Raw genomic sequence first — 20,034 nt, 5'->3', positions numbered from 1 at the left:
AAACATTGTATTTGTTTTCCCAAAGTCACATCAGTGGAACTTTTTGTGCATCGAGTTGCACTTTTTCCAATGCAGGTGTCTAGCTGCCTCTATAAACTTAGTACAAAATCCTTAAAAACCTTTAAAAGACCTCTGGCAAGTAGGGTCTAGACCCCAGGGAGCAGCTTTGCTCCTGCTGAGAGATATTCAAACCACTCTAAGTCTTCACCTTTGTTTGGCCTGCGCCTGGAGTCGTAGCCAGTTGTTTTTCATCTCCTGTTGCTTCATAGTCAGTTTGTCATTTATGGATGGATTCCTTGTGGAAAGGCGGAAAGATTCCCGTTCCAATGACTGGAAAGAGATTTATAGTGGGGTTTATATTCATTCCTGAGTTTGCCTTTCAGGAAAAATAGTTCATTTTAAGACCCTGGCTCTCAAATACATGTAATTAAATTACGATAACAAAATATACAAAGGGACATGTAATATGGAAAAAATAATACACATGCATTTGTGAGCAAACATCTGTTTGAGGAAAGATCTGTGTGCATGGCTTTGCATGCACAAATGTTAATTTACAATTAAGAAAACAGCTTTGCAGAATATGGACAAACATAGGAAAATGAAGTGCTGATTCTAACTTCTGTGAGCAGTGTGGCGAACAGTAATGAACACTCATGAACCCAGGTTCAAAGTTGAAAACTTTCTTGCAAAATTCCATCAAGTTGATGAAAATTAGGAATTTTAATTATGCAGAAAGGAATATATGCCAGGCTGGTTTTAATCCTTATAAAAAGTACAGTTACTATACTAAGAACCCAGCCCTAAACCTCACCCATCTCCCCCATACAACCTTGCTTATGCCTTCTAGTAATCACCCACGTTTCCTTTGAGAACTAGCTAACAAAGTAGCAGTGTTGAAGGTATCACACATATTGTCACTATTTGTATACTATTGTGAAGAAAAAGTTTTTCATATTTTGTACATGAAAGGGCTTAACACTGGCCAACAGTGAAAAAATGTGAGAGGCTGTCATAGGATTTATACTACTGTGATTCGACAGAATGTATTTCTTTTTACTAAAAATACACAAGTATAAAGGAGCTCAGACCCATATTTAATGCTCAAGTTTAGTCCTAAATGATGCAAAAAAAAGCTGGAGTGGATCAGGCAGGCTATTATAACCTAAAATTTCTGTTTGATGTCTGCATCAGGAACCTACTGCAGCGCGGGGCTTGCATTTAAGTTCTGAACAGAAATAAAGTTTTGATTTTGGCTCAACTCAGTACAGGAACTGGAGGAAAAATGGAGTCCACACTTTCCAAAGTCTACAGGACAGTCTGGTCTGGCTTGTAGGTGAGGGCCAGAGAATCAGATAACATTAAAAAGGGACTTTTCTTCTTAGATTTGGTGCATCAGGAAGAATAATATTTGATAAGATAAAGCAGGATTAAGTAGCATGGTATTGTCATGAGAAGAAATTTATGCTGCTCTTGCACTGCTGAAAATTCCTGCCAATCCATCTGAAGAGTAACAATGATTTTTGCACCATATTTTCAAGAAGAAAAAGTGAAATTTTTTCGGTATCCTCTGTACTTCCCTACTTCTTACCTCCATTTTGGACTTAATAACACTGATTTCTCTCTCCATTTCTTCATGTCTTCGAATCAGGTTTTCCACACTTTCCACATCTTTTCCATAATCCAGTGCTTGTATCAAGACACTCTGGAGAAGGCAGTAGAATGAGCAAATGGTGAAGATGACACCAAACAGAAGGATCTGTATCTTAATTATTTCCAAGAGTCTCTTCGTTCACCTCTTTGCATTGCCATTTGAATGTTCTTATTGTCTTTTTAAATGTCAGTAGAGCACAGTGCCTGCTCCCCTTACAGAGATGAAACAAGAATCCACATCTCTTTGAACAGTCATAATCCTGCTCAAGGTGCCTCTGGCCATTCACACGTAAAACAAAGACAGGCGTGCCTCCCTGCATTTCTCAATCTTTCTTTTCATTTTTGTTTTTCATATCCCAAACCAGAAAAATATTTCCCAATAAATTGTGGCACAGAAATTGTCAGTTGTGTGTTATTAAAATATAAAAAATAAATTTGACCCTCAGGATCCTAAGAAATTTAATCCCATAAAATGAAGAAATATATTTTAAAAGTTATAAAAATTTCAAGCCAACAGTCTTGTAACCTTAAGTAGTACCACTTGCCATCAATGTAATTACTTACATTGATGAAATAATTAGTTTTTATATAGCTTTTTATTCCATTAATATCAAAATTATAATTCAGGATAGGCATTTTAACCTCAATTTTCTGAATGAATAAGATTGCTAGAACATTTTTCCTTTTGAATTAATCAAAATCAGAAAACTCACCTTCTCCATAATTCTTTCTGTGATGTCATCTATTTCTCTGATTAAGGCATGAATCTCTAGGGCTCCCTCTAACTTCTTCCTGTATGCATTCAGGTTACCATGAAAACTGTTCCACCTTTAATTGGAAATAATATTTTAGAGATGTATTTCAGAGGTAAGGATTTCTGCAACTGAGTTTCATGACGCTCATATTTAAACAAAAACACAGGTTTTCTGAACTACCTCATGTATTGATTCCTAATTCCCCATAACAGGAGGTTCGTCACAGGGATAAAGCACTAGCCTGAGAAGACTATCTGGTTGTATTTATTCCATGTTTTCAGGATGGCATGGGGGTTAAAAGCTAAAAAGTACTTATGCAGTTTCCTTAAACTCTCGATAACCTCACATCAATACCTTCATGTTTTTGTTTGTTAGATAGTGGGCTGTGGAGCAGCAAAAGCCCTAGGCAATTCACCAGGACAGCTGGGCAAATAGATGGAAGTGTCTAAGCTTCATGAATCTTGTGTGCCAAGTGATGTGAAACAGAGTATTTGCCTCCAAGGCAAGAAACATTACTTTGGCACTTCTGGATTAAAAATCCTTCTAAGCTACCTGCTCTGGGAGTCTTGAAAGACAACTGCGGTGTCTGATATTTGGTAGTCATGATATTAAAGTAGTAAACAAATGTTCCAGTTCCTCCATTTATCTCAGCTGAAGACACCTAATTTTCCAGCCTTCCTTTTGCTTTACACAGAACGTTTGAAAGCATACTCACTTCTCATTGAGCTGCTTTCGGCGCTCATAGATTGTCCTTGTTTCTTCCTTGTTCTGTCTCTCCAGCTTCATGGCCAGGGCGTTGATAGCCCTGATGTGAGCATCGTCCACTGTCGACTCCTGTAAAGTGAGAAAGGGAACAGAGGTACATGTTCAAATTGCTTGTGACTGAGTATTCCACTGAAATGTGAAAAACAACAGAAGTAGCAACAAGAAAGGGTTTTACCTCACTAACATTTTAGACACATGGAGTCTGCTCTACTACAACTGCTGGTGTTACCATGTCCCTGATGAGAAGACAGTAAAAGCAAGAAGGAACATTAATAGCTCTAGATGCAACAATGATCTTGGTCTAGGTAAGAGCCCTCAGACCCTCAGACACTCATTTCTAAGCCAGATATTCCAGCAGGGGTTCATTTGGAGAAGAAACACAGGTGCAGGTGCTGGTTACACAGGTGGCTGCTGTGGAACAGCTGATGTGTGGCAGATTGTTCCTCTGACAGACAGGTAGTGATTTGTGGCTCCTGGGCTCCTGGGCATACTTGCTGTTTTATCTTGATGAGCTTCTGTCCAGGAGTGCCCTCTGTACTGTAGACAACAGGCTCAAAATCCACACAGCCTTGAGAATCCCAGACAACCTATGCCACTGTGTTTGCTTCTAAGGCAACATCAGTGCATTTTAAAACATGTGCTAAGTCTTCAAGGTGACTTGCTTCCCATGCACATACCATGGAATGGATAATATTTGCACATTGCCCATATAATCTGGACTACAGTGGAATAATTTTTCTTTTGGAGCACTACGGATGGCCAACACTGAACACTGCTCCAAGATTCAAAAACATTTTTTATTTTTCTGGGACAAATAAATCACAAGTTTAGCAGGGAGACAATCACTGGTGTAAAGAAGCACAGCTGCAAGATGCCAGTGCACTGCTAATATAAGTATTCACTCCATTGTGTATTTTGTTCATGCTGCATCCATACCAATATGTGTGCTTCCATATATGCTTTCCTACTATACACAGCCATAAAATAAACAAGAGAAACCAGAAGACAGCCAGATATTCTTCAGAAACCCTGCAGTCTCCTCGCCTGGGAAAAAATAGCAGCACAATGAATAGAAAGTCTGGCAGCCATCAATGCAGGATGATTGCTCCCTACCCTGATCTCAGATTTTTCTGGTGGGAAAACCCAGACTGGATGGATGCACACACAGTGCCGGAAGCTGCCTCCTCCTGTTTGTATCACCCTAGGAAGCACTGCATAACTGAGCATCAGCTATCAGGGCATAACTGCATAACTGTCCCAGCTTTTCATCTGCAGGAGTCATGTTCAGAGTGTTACAGGAGTGGTGGCTACAAGCTGATAGTGTCTGAGGCCAAGAGTTTCCTGTGGCATGTAAGATCTACCTTAATTTCCTATTGAGAGGCTTATGCTGACTGGAGCACTGGGTTGTTTCTGCCCTATTAATCATCCTTCTTTTGGCTGGTACAAGCTGTAGAAGAGCCCTTGCTCAATCCCTTAGCTCACAGTCAGCTGGTGAGTACAATGAATGCCTCTTCAATTTACTAATTCCCTGGTGCTGTAGCCAAGTAACTTGGCTGTCTATCCAAATCCAGTGTGAATGCATGGTCACGAAATCCTGCTGGGCTCTGGAACAGGGAGCTCAGGGTTTTCTCCCTGGTGTCAGGCATATCTACACTGCTACTTTGCACAGAAGAGGATTGTCTCCTTCTGCTATTAGGCAACAAAAGTAGAAGGAGCTGCCCTAACAAGAATCAACAATGAGATAACAGGCAAACAAAGGATAAAGAGACTCCATTAGAGTAAACATCACTCACAGATTCCTAACACATCTCTTTCCAGATCTTTCTCACAATTTCCTGACTAGCAAATCAGCACAGTAATCTTTCCTGTGTGACACACAGGCCTCTTACTCCTCATCTGCAGCAGTTCACACAAACAGAGGGAACAAGAGGCTGCTGCAAATGCATCCCCCTCAATATACAACCTCACAGTCTTACGGTGGGAACTGAGCTCATGACGAGGAGGTCCCTGTTCCCCAGGTTTGGTGCCTAAGTTAGCACATCTCACTGGGGGCAGAAGAGGCAGCTGGCATGACTCAGCACCATGAAAGAGGGTCAGAGATCACAGCATTGAAAGGTGAAGTGTGCAGCTGTCTTGTCACGTGGCTGTTGTCCGAAGTGTAAACCATTTCCCTATTTTACTAAATGTCTGGTTATTCATGTTATGATTCATGAGTAACCACGTGTGCTGTATAAACAAAGGCCCCCCAGATTTATGTGCTTAATTTGGATGAAGAAGTATGAGAATGAGACTGTTCCTCAGGAGGAGAGAAATGGAGAAATGAAGGATAGAAATGGAGAAAACTGTTTTTTAGGATTGTTCATGGGAGGTCTAGGTCAGTCCTCAGATTCAAACAAGCATGGCTAAAGCAGCCATTTTTAAACCACTTTTGGGTGGAAATCACTGGGACTTTGCAGACCACATGAATCAAAAAAAAATTGCACAAATTCAGGCTCACACAGCAAGTTTTCCAGCCATTTAATGCAGTCTGAAATGTTAGGTTGTGTCATGAGGGCCTGACAGCTCTGCCTAGGCATCTTCAAAGCAGAAGGCATAAGTGAAAATTCTGTCTTTTTAAATGACTTTTGAGGTAATGATGCTTCCTATCACTTTGATCTTACACCTCCTCAGAGTACTGGAACTGTATTTGCTAACTGAACTGAAAATTAACTGCTGCTTGCAGCCACACAAGGCACGGGCATGGAAAACACCTCTTACCCCTGATGTTGCTCCACGGAACTCATTCAGCTTTTTCTTGAGCTGCAGGCAGTGTTCGTAGTCATTTCCCACATCACCTACATTAATCATGACCTCCTGGGGAAATAAGCAGGAAACAGACAAATATTTAGGTGAAGAGTACAAGAACACAGCAACTCACAGTGCTTATCCTGATGCAGTAAGTTCTATGATGTGTATATAAATCACTGACCTACAGCTTCTGAAATAGTCTCTTCTGATCTTTAAATATTTATGAGACTTGGTCCTAACTCTCTTTTTGATTTACTGCTGGCTATGGAAGCAACCTCTGAATAAAAGTGATTCTTCCTTCACTCCTACAAAGAGAAACTTTCAGATTTGATATACAATGAGAGTGAAAGCCAGTTGCCAAATTCATCAAGTCTCTTCCATTCTAATCTGCTTTCATTTCTCTGTTTCAGTAGAGACACATGAGATGGCCACAAATAATCACAAACTGCTCATGTGCATAGTTCACATGAGAAGCTGGGCTAATACTGCCCGACTGACTCTGGCATGGAGAGACTCCACAGAATTTGTTGAATCATTCCTTTCATATTGTTTGTAGAACATGTCGTGATTCTTCCAGGCAAAAATCACTAAGCAAATGTCCTGGAAGATGACACATTTTTCAGAATGTCTTTGCTGAATAGCAAGTCTTTAGTGTGCTGCTTGGGTTAAATACCAAAATCCACTTGCCTTCTCCCTGATCCAGGCTTCCACCTGGTCCACCTTCTGGAGAAATTCTAGGAAGTCCCGACTGTCCTCCAGCATCTTTCCACGAGCAGCCACGGCTCTCTTCAACTTCTCCCAGTGCTCCTGAAGCACGCGGACTTGGCGACGGATCTCTCCTGATTTTGGGTGGCCTTTTGATACCAGGGCTTCTCCTTTCTTCACATGCAGAGGAAGAAATTAGAAATTAAAGTTACCACTAATTTTTAATGGGATTACCATGTTACATGACCTTCCTAGGAGGACTCTTTCACCTTCCTAACCTGGACTGAACAATAGATTACTGACATAAATTCTTATCACCCAAATGATAAAGCCAGCTGGAAAGCTTTATATCTGGAGGGAATTTAGAATCATAGAACACAGGGATTTTAATATTTCCCTGTCAAGATAGGTATTCATGGAATGGGAACACCAAGTATTACACATGACTGTGCCCTTTAGCTATATGATTCACCAAGTTCCAACAAGAATGTTCACAAATTGGGCATGAAATCCTATTTGCCTTTTGTGGGAGTAATCACATCAGGCAAGGAATAAGTCAGTGTGTATTTTCCTATTTAGGCTATAAGGAAAGATGGAAGCTGCCTGGATGGAGCTTGTAAATTAACAGTGTTACATTTCCATGGCAAAGCAACTGTGTTCTTGTGACACAAGTAGGAAAATTGATGCAAAAGTGATGACGAAGCTACTCTTCCTTTACATTTCATCAATCTGTCCTTCTTTAGATGAGCAGTAATAACCTCTAAAAACACTAACAGAGTGAGAGGGTTACCTTATTAACAGCTGTGATGATTTCTTCATTTGCTAGAATCTCTGCCTCAAAGACCTGATGTTTCTGCAGCAGCTTCATCTTGTCCTGCAGATTGCTGGGGTCTTGTATGGAAGGATCCTCCAGCTTCTGCATGCGTTCACTGATCCAATCTTCTGCCTGCAGCAGTGAGAGACACCCAAGTCAGCACAACAACTACCTGGGAGCCTGGGGCCCCCTCCCAGGATATGTCACTATTCTGTGCAAGTGTCTGTGCCTGGGCTGGATAGATTGAGTGGGAGGTGGCAGCTGAGGCAGCTCTTCAGTTTCTGAACTTATTCTACTTTGTTAAAAGCAGGTAGAAGAGAAACTAATTTTTATCTGACCACTGGAGTAATGAAAAGTTCCTTGAATTCCTCAGACTTTTTCACAAGGCATAAACAGATTATACAAACTTCTAGATTATATACAGAGAATCCTTGAGGCTTAACTCTGTACACATTTAAAATGAGATTATGACCACTGAGTCTGAGGGTTTAGGGCGCTGAGTTTCATCTGATATCTCTGCCACTGACCTACCTGCAAACTGGGTAAAGATTCTTTAGAGCTCAGTGCCTCACCTATAAAACAGCACTTAACATTTCCTCATATCAGTGGTGTTGTGAGGTGTAAATGGAAAATGCAAATCAAATATAGATTTACTGGGGGCCCAAGCACTAGTCAGATTATTTGAAAGGAAATGCAACTGTATTTGCTTTTATACTTCGTAGAATTCAAAATGTCAGGAATATCAGATTCAGAAAAGCAGGTGATTTATGAACACTAACAAAGCAAAAGTTATGTGTTTCTCTTAGGAAATTATTTTTTAGGGGATTTAAAATTATGCAGAATAAAATGAAAAATAGGATAGCAAGTTTTCCACAATTTTCCTTAAGTTCTGCTGAACTTTAACCCTTAGCACTGAAGGAAATATTTTCTATCCATCAGAACACTGGGAACTGAACCCTTGACATAATGTTGTAACTGATCCTGTTGTCCTCAGAGCACTGAAGTAATGTAATGTTTTGACAACACAAGAGCTGCAAATTGAAGGGCAGCTTTATTAGTTTCAAAATATCTTGGCTGTCCTTGTGGAACTGTGCACTACATGCACACCAGACTTGTCAGCTGGAGGATTTTCTCTGTTAATTAATGATTTGAAATGTTGTTTCAGCTGCTGAGATTCTATAAACAATAACAGAAATAGCTTTCACTAGCAGCATGCTCTCCAGAAACTGTTTCCCTCCAATGCACAGTTAGAGACTCAAACTTGCCCAGGACTACACACTGCTATCTGCTGCTTTCATTTCCAACACCCTCCTTGATGGCCTTCTCCTGTTCCCAGCCACACATTAGTGCTTCAGTGTCACTTACATGACTCTTCATTTGAATGGGAGGCTCATCCATCCAGTCAGAATGAGAAACAAACCAATCCCCAGGATAAAGCCACTTTAAGGTCATTTTCTCTCCTACTTTTTAATTAGAAGCAGTGGCTTTAATGACAGACTGAACATCTGCACTCTTAGTGGCTTGGTTTATTTTAAGTCTTGTCTAAGATGGCTCTAGAGAGTGAGGGATCCTTATGCTGGCCTCGTGCCCACATTCAGATGTGAAGCAAAGCTGATCTGTTTTCCCAAGATCTTTCTATGGAAAGATTTAATGGTTGTCTGGACAGGCATTTTCACTTCATTGAAGACAACAGTAAGACTAGTGTTATGCTCAGTATAGGCACAAGACCAGGCTTATTTCTGTGGGAATCATAAAAAATGTAGGCACTACCAATTTAGAAACTTACATTTTCAAACTATGAGTTACTGTAACCTCGTGAGCACAAACTGTTTGTAAATTAAACTGATTTTTAATGACAGAAGTATGTAAAGCATATAAAGGGATGTGCCTGCTCCAGACATCTAGAGATAACAACTAATTCTCTCTCACACTCCCCTAAGATAAAGATGTAAATGGTTTTTTATTCTTATGTACAGGGTGAAAGGGAAAGGAAGTTCTACTACTATGATGAGCAAGTTTCAGAGTCAGTGTTAAAACTCAGAGCCAGCTTTAGAAGTCAAAACTTTTAACTTTATAATATTCTCTCTGCAATAGTTTAAATACACATATTTTTAAGTAGCAACTTGCACATTTGCCTTCCACATTAACACTGAGCTACAGACTTCTTGGCAATAGGGTAATCTGTCAGACTTCTGTGAGTCAGACAAAAGCACCATATTTCTACTCTAGAAGGGTGAGTCTTATTTTGTAAACTGTGTGTGATCTCCTGAGTTAATCATTGTGGGTCATTGTACTGATGTGTGTAGTTCTCCATGCTTCTAGAGAGTAACTAGGAGAATTTTAATGATGACAGGGATCACTAATTTCTGCTGACACAAAAAATTCTGTTATATCAATAGAAATTACTTAGCATGCTTGCAGGATAGAGTTTTCAGGGGAGTGGGACCTGAGCTATGGGTCTTGTTCTCTGAATAAGTAAGAATAAGCAATGACCTAATTGATTTCACAACTGAACTCAAAACTCATCTCTGAATCTAACATTCCTGTGGGAACCATTCTCACACATGAACTTGTACACACCTAGAATATAATTAAAATCAAATTAAACATTCCATCCTATGCAACAAAGAGAAAGAAAGATATTACTGTAAGATTTTTTGTTTTTAATTCCTTGGTGACATTCGCATTCTACAGCAGCAGGCAATGACTCCAGATTGGTGAGGTAAATGAACACATGACTTGAGAGCAAAAACTCCCCAAAGAACTCTTGGCTGAATTTATGTGGAGAAAGTGGATGAGAATAGGGAAATGTTCCTCACTGTGCAGGGCTAAATCTTCTGCTCTGTGATTCAAGAATGAAGGGGGACACCAGCCCAAGCACTGATTTGACAATTACAGAGAGATGGAAAGAAATGCATAAGTATTCCTACCTAATGGGTTGAATGTATTTCTAGAAGGACATAGACAGTTTCTCGACCAAGAGGATTTTAGCAGTCCTGTGAATTTTCTGTCAGAGATACATTTCTCTTTTGAAATTATAAGCCCTGTGCAATGCACCATCCAGTCCATCCACTCCCCTCTGCTAGTCCAAAAGGTGGACAGGCCATTACTGGTGCATTTTCATTACTTTTCTGTCATGTGATAGTAAAAGTATAAACAAATAATACAAATTAATGTTTGGGTGTATAAATAATTTCTGATGAAGAAAAGAAAAAGAAAAAGAGAAAAAGAAAAAGAGAAAAAAAAGAAAAAGAAGAGGATATTTAAATGTCTGACTATTTGGGAGTGGTGAGGAGTCCCAAATATTAAAAATAAAAGGAAAATAGAAATATTTGGCCATCAGCAGCAGTTGCACTACAGGCATTCATTCTCCTTTGGCGACAATCATAATTTGACCTGCGTCAGGGTATGTGTCTTTTTCATGGGCTGGGAGGTGACCAACACCTGCAGATTTTTCTTAAACCATTGAGGACATTCCATGGGACCCAGCAGCAGAAGGGGTGGATACCACACCAGCAAGAGTGTTTGAAAAAGTGCCCCTGGGTCTGTGTGCTCTTGTTTATGCCAGCACAGTTCTCACATGTGGTGCTGCCCTTTGAAAGGCTGACCTAGTTTGTCTTTCCAACAGTAGTGACAGAGCAGAGCTACTCAGTTACAGGACTAAGGCCAGAACAGAGACCAGCATGTTCTGCAGAGGCCAGGTCACAGGAGCTCGAGAGCTATGCTAAGCCACAGCAGTGTTTTGAAGGCCTTCAGTGAACATCCACTAATAAAGTTTGGTGCCCAGGCCATAATGCTTTCCGCTTTGTATTCGCCCTGATTTGAAATATATTTTCTTTACCACCAAAGGAAAAATACATAGTAGCTTGCAGTTTTCCTTTCAACTGTTTTATTTTGGTAGAGCTTTTGATGAGTAAAGTGTCTGTAATGGGCACAATGCCACAACAATAGTACAGTAACAGGAATGGCACTGGAGCATCCTTTTGCATGAGTGTGGCAGGAGTTGCCATACCAGAGTAGATCATACATCCACCTAATAATGTCTGGCAAGAGTGAGCACTTCATCCAATAGAGGTAGGCAGTTCCTCTGCTTTACATCCCCATCCCAGTCTAAAACCCTCTTACCTCTTCCAAGTTTTGGTAGAAAAGTGCCAGAAGAAGGGCAGTCTGCAGCTTCTCTCTCCTGCTCTGGGACAGATCCTTGATCTGCCGCTTCCGCTCATAAATGACATTCAGTTTGCGCTGAATCTTTTGCCCTTCCAGTCCATCAGCCTTTTCCAACCTTCTTGCCTGTTCTTGAAGAGATATCATCTAAGGAGGCAACAGATCTGAAATTACTTTTATGCTTCCAAGTGATGTCAAAGAAACAAAATCAAGTTCCTTTCCATAGACAAAAGATTCTCCTTTTTTCTGTAATGAACTAAGAGCAGCAGGGACAAGTTAACCAGCATTCCCCCTCACCCTGTACTATGTTACACCTATGACATTACTATCATTGGACTTTATGGTGCATCCTGGCTACATAAATGAATCAAAGTTGTAGCTCCAGGAATCCCTATGCCACTGATTACCCAGTGCAAGGAGTCATGGAGCAAGCATGACATCCACAAGTGCTCAGATTTTATTACTTTCTGGAAACCGTGTTGGAAAGTAGCTCTCAAAATGAGCAATCAGTCTGGCAGAGAGCTGGCAAGTGTTCTGGGACTTGATTCCTTCTGGGGAACCCAGGCACAGTCCCAGGTTCAAGTTTAGCCCTAGCCTGGGTGAGCTAGAGCTGTGGCCACCAGCCAGGCAGATTCCTTTACATGCAGGTAGGCAATTCAGTCTCTATTCCAAAGGTGCAGAGAGGCTGCCCATTTGGTACAGCCATTGTATACCAAATGCATATTTAAGTACTTAAACAAATTTTAATGTCAAAATACCTACTTCATTTTGTAAAATGCCTACTCTATTTTACTTGCTTTAAAAGTCACTATTTTTTAAATTAATAAAGCAGAAATTTATGATATCCATAACACAATATGGCCTGCTTTAAATATTTCTTCTTGTAAGTCCCCCAATTCTGCTTGCTGAGTGGTTTTCCTATCTCTTGCAAGACAATACAGACAGGACTTGGGCATGGAGTGTTTTGACTGTTGTTCTCCAATGCTCTGCATCTTATTTCCCTAAGTTTCCCCATTTTATCTTTGGTTCAAGCATATCAGGCGTATCAGGCATTTCATGCCAGTCACCAAGTCAATGTGTTACCATATTAAAAAGAAAAAAGTATATATATAATTTTATCTCATAGAATTATAGCTGGCAGAATATTAGTTGTTGATGTTTTTACCTTCTCATCCTGTGATGCCAGAAGCTTCTCAAAAGCCTCATGTTTCCTTATCAGTTGCTCTACTTCATCTACAGACCTCCCGAGGTCACTGCTTTTCAAATAAACCTATTAAAAATATATATTATTTTTCTCAGTGAATCAATTATCCCATAATCTTGATTCATAAACAGGATAAGAGGTATTGACTCTGCTGCTGAGAGTGCACTTGAGAGGGAAAAAAAGGAACAGGAGGCAACTGAAAATGGAAATTAATTAGTAAAAGTCCATGGTCTTGTGCAAGAAAGATAAGCATTAACAGGTCTAGCTAAGGAAAGTGACCTGACAGTCCTTATCACAATCATTAAGTCACAAGGCAGTGAATTCCAGAGGTCTAAACTATCCTTGTAATCCCAAGCAAGATCACTGTCATGTCTGACAGATGTCCATATGATTCCTTCCTAGAAGAGTTCCCATAGCAGATACTTTGCAGCCTGCCTGAGCAACTTATTCCAGTGCTTTATTACCTCAGCCATTAGCAGGATTTTCTAAATAGCCATGCATTTTCAGGCTAGATATCAGTACACCTTGTTATATACTGCCCTCTTCATCACACTCAGGAGATCATTCCTTTTATGTTTGCTTCAGCCTTGAACATGTTTGTAGATTTTTGCATACTGGGATTTCTGTCTTCTCTAGGTTAAAATAACAGTGATCTGATCAATCACTCCACAACAGCTGTGCCTTTTTGATTCCAATTATTGCTCCCCTCTGGGTTTTCTCCATTTCCACTTATTTTGAGACTTGATGTAACAAGTGTCAATAAGCAATAAGGCTGCCAGAGTGAAGGTTGTGAAGACAGCAGAATGCCTTCCAAGCTGCAATCTTAAGCATGTGCCTGTATGTAATGCTTGTCTTTTATACAATACCACGAACTCAAGTTCACCTTGCAGTCTACTATGAGCTTCCAGAAACTTTTCAGAAGAACTGCTGTCAGACCAGCTTGTCCCTATCCTGTATTTATGCAGCTGATTGTTCCTGAAAAAATGTCATTGCTTGCACCTGTACCAAGTGCATTACATCTGTTATTTTCCAGGCCATCATTCCAGCTTCTCTGCACTAATTTTATTTACTGTCTGTTCTGCCAATCTCTGATGCAGAAACATTTTAGTCTAAAATAACAAATGCAGTTTTAAGGAATCTGACCTCTGCACCTTTTAACACTGTGCAAGTGTGCACGTTTTCTAACTAATTCACACACGTCTCAAAGGCATTGCAGTGTTCCCTTACTCTGTTCTGGTGTTAAGGAAAATGACTGCCCAATTACTTGTCCCATAGATTCTGTTATACTCAGTTTTACCAAAGGCAAAAGAATATAGTCATCTATTAACAAGAAAAAACTATGCTTTTCTGCAGGTTGGCAGGAATTTATTCTTTTTCATTGGATGTAATTGCCCACAGGCTCTTTTCTTGTTCAGCAATGAGACAACAGAAGGATAAAATCCCCAGTTACAGGCTCTGATGGGACATGAGCAAAGAAGACCCATGGATAAGGTTCACACTGAAGAGACTATGGCTGGACAGAGTTTGGGAAATCACATTGCTGTGAGGGATTGTATTTATCAGCAGTGTGTAATGTGGAATCCATTTTGTGAGCTCATGGAACCACAAGTATTTGGACAAGGATGAGAAATTCCAATCAGTAACTTTGCCTGGGTAAAGTGCAATTAACAGAGATGGAAGAAGAATTTGAGATCAATGATATAGTGTGAAAGAATTAAGAGGCAGGAAAGAAACAGAACAGAATCAGTGAAACAACACAACTGCTAAATGTTTTGGAAAAGGGCTAGTAAAGGACATGGATAAATCTCTGCCTTTAAGCCCTAGATGTGCACAGGAAAAAAACATCTGGAGAGATCACTCTTGCTTTGAAAAACAACACAGTCCTGTAGCAGTCTTACAGAGTGTTTTCTATAAGAGGGAAAAGATATTCTTTGGCAACTACTTCAGAAAACCAGTCATGATATTCATTTCTGCACAGAAGTATTGGACAACTGTTTCATCCCATAGGGCATCTTCTGCAGGAGAGGCTTCCCAAGTGTAAGCCCATGTGCAGGGTAATCCACACCTACTTGTCAGGATCTGACTGCACTAACAGGTCCTGGATGGACCCCTGCTCCCATGTGGGAATCTCTCTGAGGCTCAGCCCTGGACATCAGTGCCTCCTGAGCTGCATTGAGCTGCACTGATCCTGCCCTGATTGCCTTGGACAGACCCTCATTTCAGTCACTACCTTGCTTTGATGATTTGATCTTCAGCTGCTTGATGGACTTTTTTACTGCTGCCACCTCTCAACCCTCCTTGGTGGCTGTGGATAAAAGGACTGACAGCCAGACTTGATCTGATGTTCTGGCCCATTTTTGGGGTGTGAATATTTTGCATATACAGAAAAATGCACAGATAAATATCATGCCCAGGCCAGATTTTCAAACTTCTCTATGCTAATCCATTCCCATCACAATCATCACCGTCAAGAAGAGAGAAAGGCCACTGTACAAAAGGCCTAAGTTTATAGTAAGTCCGGCCCATAAATCACCAGAATGTCTAAAGAAATAGATTAATGCCCCTGCTATGCCTCTGTGTTATCCACAACCCCCATCAGAAGGCAGATACTCTGTCATTCAGACTTTAATCCTTTGATCTATCCTACTCATCAAGTCTATGCAATTATGAGAGATATATTTTTTGGAGTGTTATTGGATTTAGTTTCTCTTTTGAAGAAAAATGTGTGGGCTCCAGGTCTGCCTACTGTAATGCTTTATTAAAACACTTATCATTACCATCTATATTTACACTGCTGCTGTTAACACAGAAATAAAAGGTTAGCTGAATCTAGCCCACTGCTCTTTGGGGTAGACACGCTGCATCTCTTTTAAACACAGCTTTAAAAATACTGTAGCTTCTTGATATATTTTGTGCTTTATCTACCATTTCTGGTCAAAAAGGAATTACCTCCAGGACTTTTATTTAGTAACTGTTAGCAGTGAAACTGATACCTGAAGAAAGGCTCAGCTATTTGTTTTCCTGCTCATATATCTCTGATGGAAGAAAAAGGCAAGGGACATCTGCTGGTAAAGAGGTTATTTTCCTTAGAGAAAGAGAACAGAGACATCTGAGAGCAGGGGCATGGGGTGGTGACTCATAAGCAGCTGCCACTGGAGAGCTCAGTGCCTTGCTCCTGCTGAAATCCACCAAGCACAAATGACACTGGGCATTCAAAGATCAATTCCTTCGGAGGTTACAGCAGTGGGAAGAAGTCCTCCTGGCTATTGAAAGCTTGGGACCAAGTCCTCCAAGTAGAAGTCAGTGCCAATGCTCTTGGCAACCGAAGATTCGACATTGAGTAGGAAAACGGGTGCTCAGAAAGCAAATTGCTGCAAAAGGGAAGTGGCTGCATACATTGCAGGTGAGGCAATGGCAATGTGCTCAGAGGAGAGCAGCCCCTGTAGCACCAACAGTGCTGCTGCCTGGAGAGCTGCTGAGGTAAAAATTTTCCATTTGTCTTTTACACAGAAATCTTTTGACAGCCACTGCTGTCAGAACCACAACATTTTTTTCATGTAAGCATGTGTTATACCAGTCTGAAAGCGGAATAAAAATTGGCTCCCATGCCACAGTGCTGGCCTGTCACCAGTTACATCACTTTTTGGCATATTTTTAGACAGTCCTCCTGACTCCTGCTTTGAATGAGACACATTGATTTCAAGTACAGAACCCTGCATAGCTCTCCTCAGGCAACAGACCAGGGTCTCCCACAGCATACAGCAGATATAAGCTTTCTCTCAAGATTGTTTCTATTAGGAATCATGGCCCATCATTGGAAATTTAATATTCAGCCACAAAAAGCACAAAAGACTTGGCGGCTCACTATAAAACAGATTCATTTTTAAATGAAGACTTCCAAAGATGCTTGAAACCACAAAATGGTTTTTGAGATTTCTGAGATTTTCTGGAATAAATTTTCAAGTTATTAGCAGTTTAAAGCATGGAAACAGAGGTTTTAACCCTACTGAACTGGAATTTTCCCCTATTTCTGAGATAATTGCATAGTTTTTGCCAGAAAGACCTCTTTCATACAAGCTAATGCAGAATTAAAAGCAAAGTCCAATTTAAAAAAATCATTTAAAATAAACCAATACTATATACACAGGTATGTGACAGCATCTGCCAATTCAAGCTTTTGGAGAAATACTGAATGAAACATTTTAGTCAGTATCATAACTATGTTCCCTGAATGCCACAACCTCGCATTTATACTCACTGGAAAATGACACAGCCCCAAAAGAAATTCGTATTCCAAGAAGAGAAGTTTTTATTTCTCTAGAATAAAATATATTTTAGGTGTTTGTGCAAATCCACTTCCTTCTTCCGCTTTTACTCTTCACAGTATAACAAGCTCCACAGATTTTGCCCCTCAGTGCCTGCCATGGACTTACTGCTGAGATTGCTGGAACTCCACAAAAAATTTTTCTGCTCTAACCATGTACTAAAAGCCTGAATTATTCCCAGTTTTAAAAAATTAAAGCATGTAATCAAGTCCAAACTATCTGGCAAGACAGAGAAGAATAAGGTTTGATTTTACTTAATTCTGATAAAAGTAAATACTAAAAAGAATTAACGAAAATAATCAGAAATTTGCTTTAGCAAAGTAAATGTTCTCGATACCATGACTATATAAGGTTCACAAAAATGTTTTACTATGCTTCATTTCAGTAAAAGTTATAAGAAGGTATCATACTACAAACACAAGAGGAATAAAACACACTGAAGTTGTTTATGAAAAGAAAACATACGTTTTTTTCTATCATACTGACGTGTATTATTGGCATCTGTCCTCACCATCTATATGCAAAATTCTAATGTTGAATATATTTACAATTTCCTTCCCTCTCCCCACTGCATGCTTCTCCTTGGCGTAAGAATACAGTTATCCCATATTGGAAATGTATATGGAAAAAACACAGAGATAAAACTGGTGTTTTCCCAGTAACCGCTATGGTTCCTTCCTCACACCTATTTCCTCCTTCTTCAAAATTCACACTCTTGATCCCTACCCTGTAAGTATTAAGTGTTAGACAAGAATCCTACATCCATACAACATCATAATTTAAATATTTACTTTTGAAACATTTGTCTGAAAGCAGACTAAATTCCTCTGAAACTTCCCATAGTTTCACTGCTAGAAACTTTGCTGGGATATCCAAATTTGATGTGCTGTGGACATTAAATTCCCTTTGTTTCCCTCAGGAAAGGGTGGTACCTCTCCTTTTCTAAGAGGGGAAAAAAGTGATGTCTTCCTACACACTTAAATACTTCGGCTTTTGAAAACAAGCCTTGCTTCTAAAGTTACAAAACCAGGAATTAATCATTTAGAAATATAACATAATTCGACAAGTAGGAAAATGAAAACAGTGAAACAGAAAAGAACTAAGAAAAACTACACTGAGGATTTTTTCCAGGTCCCAGACTGACTACAGAATCACAGAATTGAGTAGGTTGGAAAAGACCTTTGAGATCATCAAGTCCAACCTAGCAGAGGAGAAAAGCAGTTTTTGGCTCTGAAGTCTTGAATCTTCAAAGTGCTGGGCACTATGGCCAATCATGCAAACTCCACAAGCACTTGCAGGCTGTGTTAACAACAGCATTCTAATGGTTAAAATGAAACTCTTGTTAAGTGCTTGATCAGAGCAGAGCCCTTATTTTCACTCAGGATGGATCAAGCTGTAGCTGCAGCCTTGGACACAGCAGAACACAAGTAGTTTTCTCATTGTCTCCTAGTCATCTCTAGGGAGTTGGAACATGGCAAGATGCACACAAAAAGAAATCCACATGACTTGATTAAACACAACGTAGATCTTCTGTTTGCAAGTGTTCCTAGAATGGAATGCAAATCTTCACCACTCTCCTCCCAGATCCAAAGGATGCAATGTTGACGGCGATAGATGGACACCCTGGACCCTCTGCACCTCTGTGAGTTGAAGCTGTGGTGTGAGCTGGTATGTTTGTCACAAGGTTGTCAGGGCAAACACTTTTCACAGTGCATGCTTCCTGGGAAGGTCTCAAACCAGATCTTGTCCAATGGCTAGAAAGCAATCCTGAGCAGCAAACTGGGTTCACTGATAGAGAGAGGCCAGCCCCAATCTCCACAGGGTGAAAGGGTGGACCAGCTCTATCTGAATCACGTGTTTTGATGAAGACTGTTGAATTTGGGCTCCTTCTAAATTCTCTTACCACCTGGATAGGCATAGCAGTCCAAGGTGTGGCAAGTATCAGGGTGATTTTGGAAACCTTGTGGTGAGCAGGTGTTAGACCATCACATGGAGTCTTCCTAAACTCTGGCCTAGATGAGGGATAATTCTGAAAGACAATCAGCTCTGGACTTAAATCCTTGCTCACGACCTCATTCCCACTGATTGAACTTTCTCTTCCAGTGAGTACAGCTGGGGACAGCCATATATCTCTGGATAAAGTCTGCTGGGGAAGGCCAGGATACTTCGAGGAAGTCACATGAAATCTTGTGATTTGAAGGGCTGGAGACCCACCTGAAGGGAAACCTTGTTTTGGTTTCTGGGATCGTGTTGGAAGAGCAGAGGGAGTTTCAGGCACCTTGTCTAATTGTGGCATGAGCAGACTTGAATGAGCGTGACTGCTTCCATGGGAACCTGCTCGAAAAGGCTTTATCGTCAAGCTGCACGTTGAAATGTAAAGCTTCATTGAAGTGTGGAGGTCTGACATTTGGACACTGCATTGGCTAGAGCCTTGTTGGGGTGGCAGTGAATCACAGGGGTCCAGGGATGCATGCAGATTTTTGCTGTGGAGCATAGAAGCAGCTGGAATAGCAGAAAGATCAACGTCTAGGCGTGATGTCCAGCTTGATGGAGCTTTGCAGGGAAGAACATCTGAGGGCAAAGATAGAGCAAGCTTCAAGGGATCACTTTTTCTGCGAGAAATACGACGAACACTTTTTTCTCTTTTTGAATATTGCTTGTAAGATGCAGATGTTGACTGAGTGCCAGACCTCTCATATCCATGGCCCCAAGGATCCTTGCAAGCACTGGAACATGTGGATGTTTCATCAGGACTGACACAGTGAATAGTGCTCCCAAAACCTTTCCTCTGCTCTGTGTGTGCCAGGATGACATCTAGCCTTGAGCAGTAAGATTTACTGCTGGGTGGTGAGATGGCATTTC

At 40.5% G+C, this 20,034-nt stretch overlaps 1 protein-coding gene across 1 annotated transcript in view; it reads right to left on the bottom strand.

Moving 5' to 3' along the window:
• SPTBN5 (spectrin beta, non-erythrocytic 5) overlaps window positions 1-20,034 on the bottom strand; it is a 91,168-nt gene that overhangs the window by 27,337 nt on the left and 43,797 nt on the right. The window contains exons 34-42 of the mRNA XM_032113171.1: window positions 12,809-12,913; window positions 11,605-11,790; window positions 7,456-7,611; window positions 6,648-6,839; window positions 5,931-6,026; window positions 3,124-3,242; window positions 2,367-2,481; window positions 1,592-1,705; window positions 209-330 (exon numbers count right to left, since the gene is read on the bottom strand). Of these exons, the coding sequence (XP_031969062.1) occupies window positions 209-330; window positions 1,592-1,705; window positions 2,367-2,481; window positions 3,124-3,242; window positions 5,931-6,026; window positions 6,648-6,839; window positions 7,456-7,611; window positions 11,605-11,790; window positions 12,809-12,913 (1,205 nt within the window). The remainder of the gene's footprint in view (window positions 1-208; window positions 331-1,591; window positions 1,706-2,366; window positions 2,482-3,123; window positions 3,243-5,930; window positions 6,027-6,647; window positions 6,840-7,455; window positions 7,612-11,604; window positions 11,791-12,808; window positions 12,914-20,034) is intronic.

The sequence above is a fragment of the Corvus moneduloides genome, chromosome 6 (assembly GCF_009650955.1).
Source record: "Corvus moneduloides isolate bCorMon1 chromosome 6, bCorMon1.pri, whole genome shotgun sequence".
Classification (NCBI taxonomy): domain Eukaryota; kingdom Metazoa; phylum Chordata; class Aves; order Passeriformes; family Corvidae; genus Corvus; species Corvus moneduloides.
This window is presented reverse-complemented; position numbering and strand designations above follow the sequence as displayed.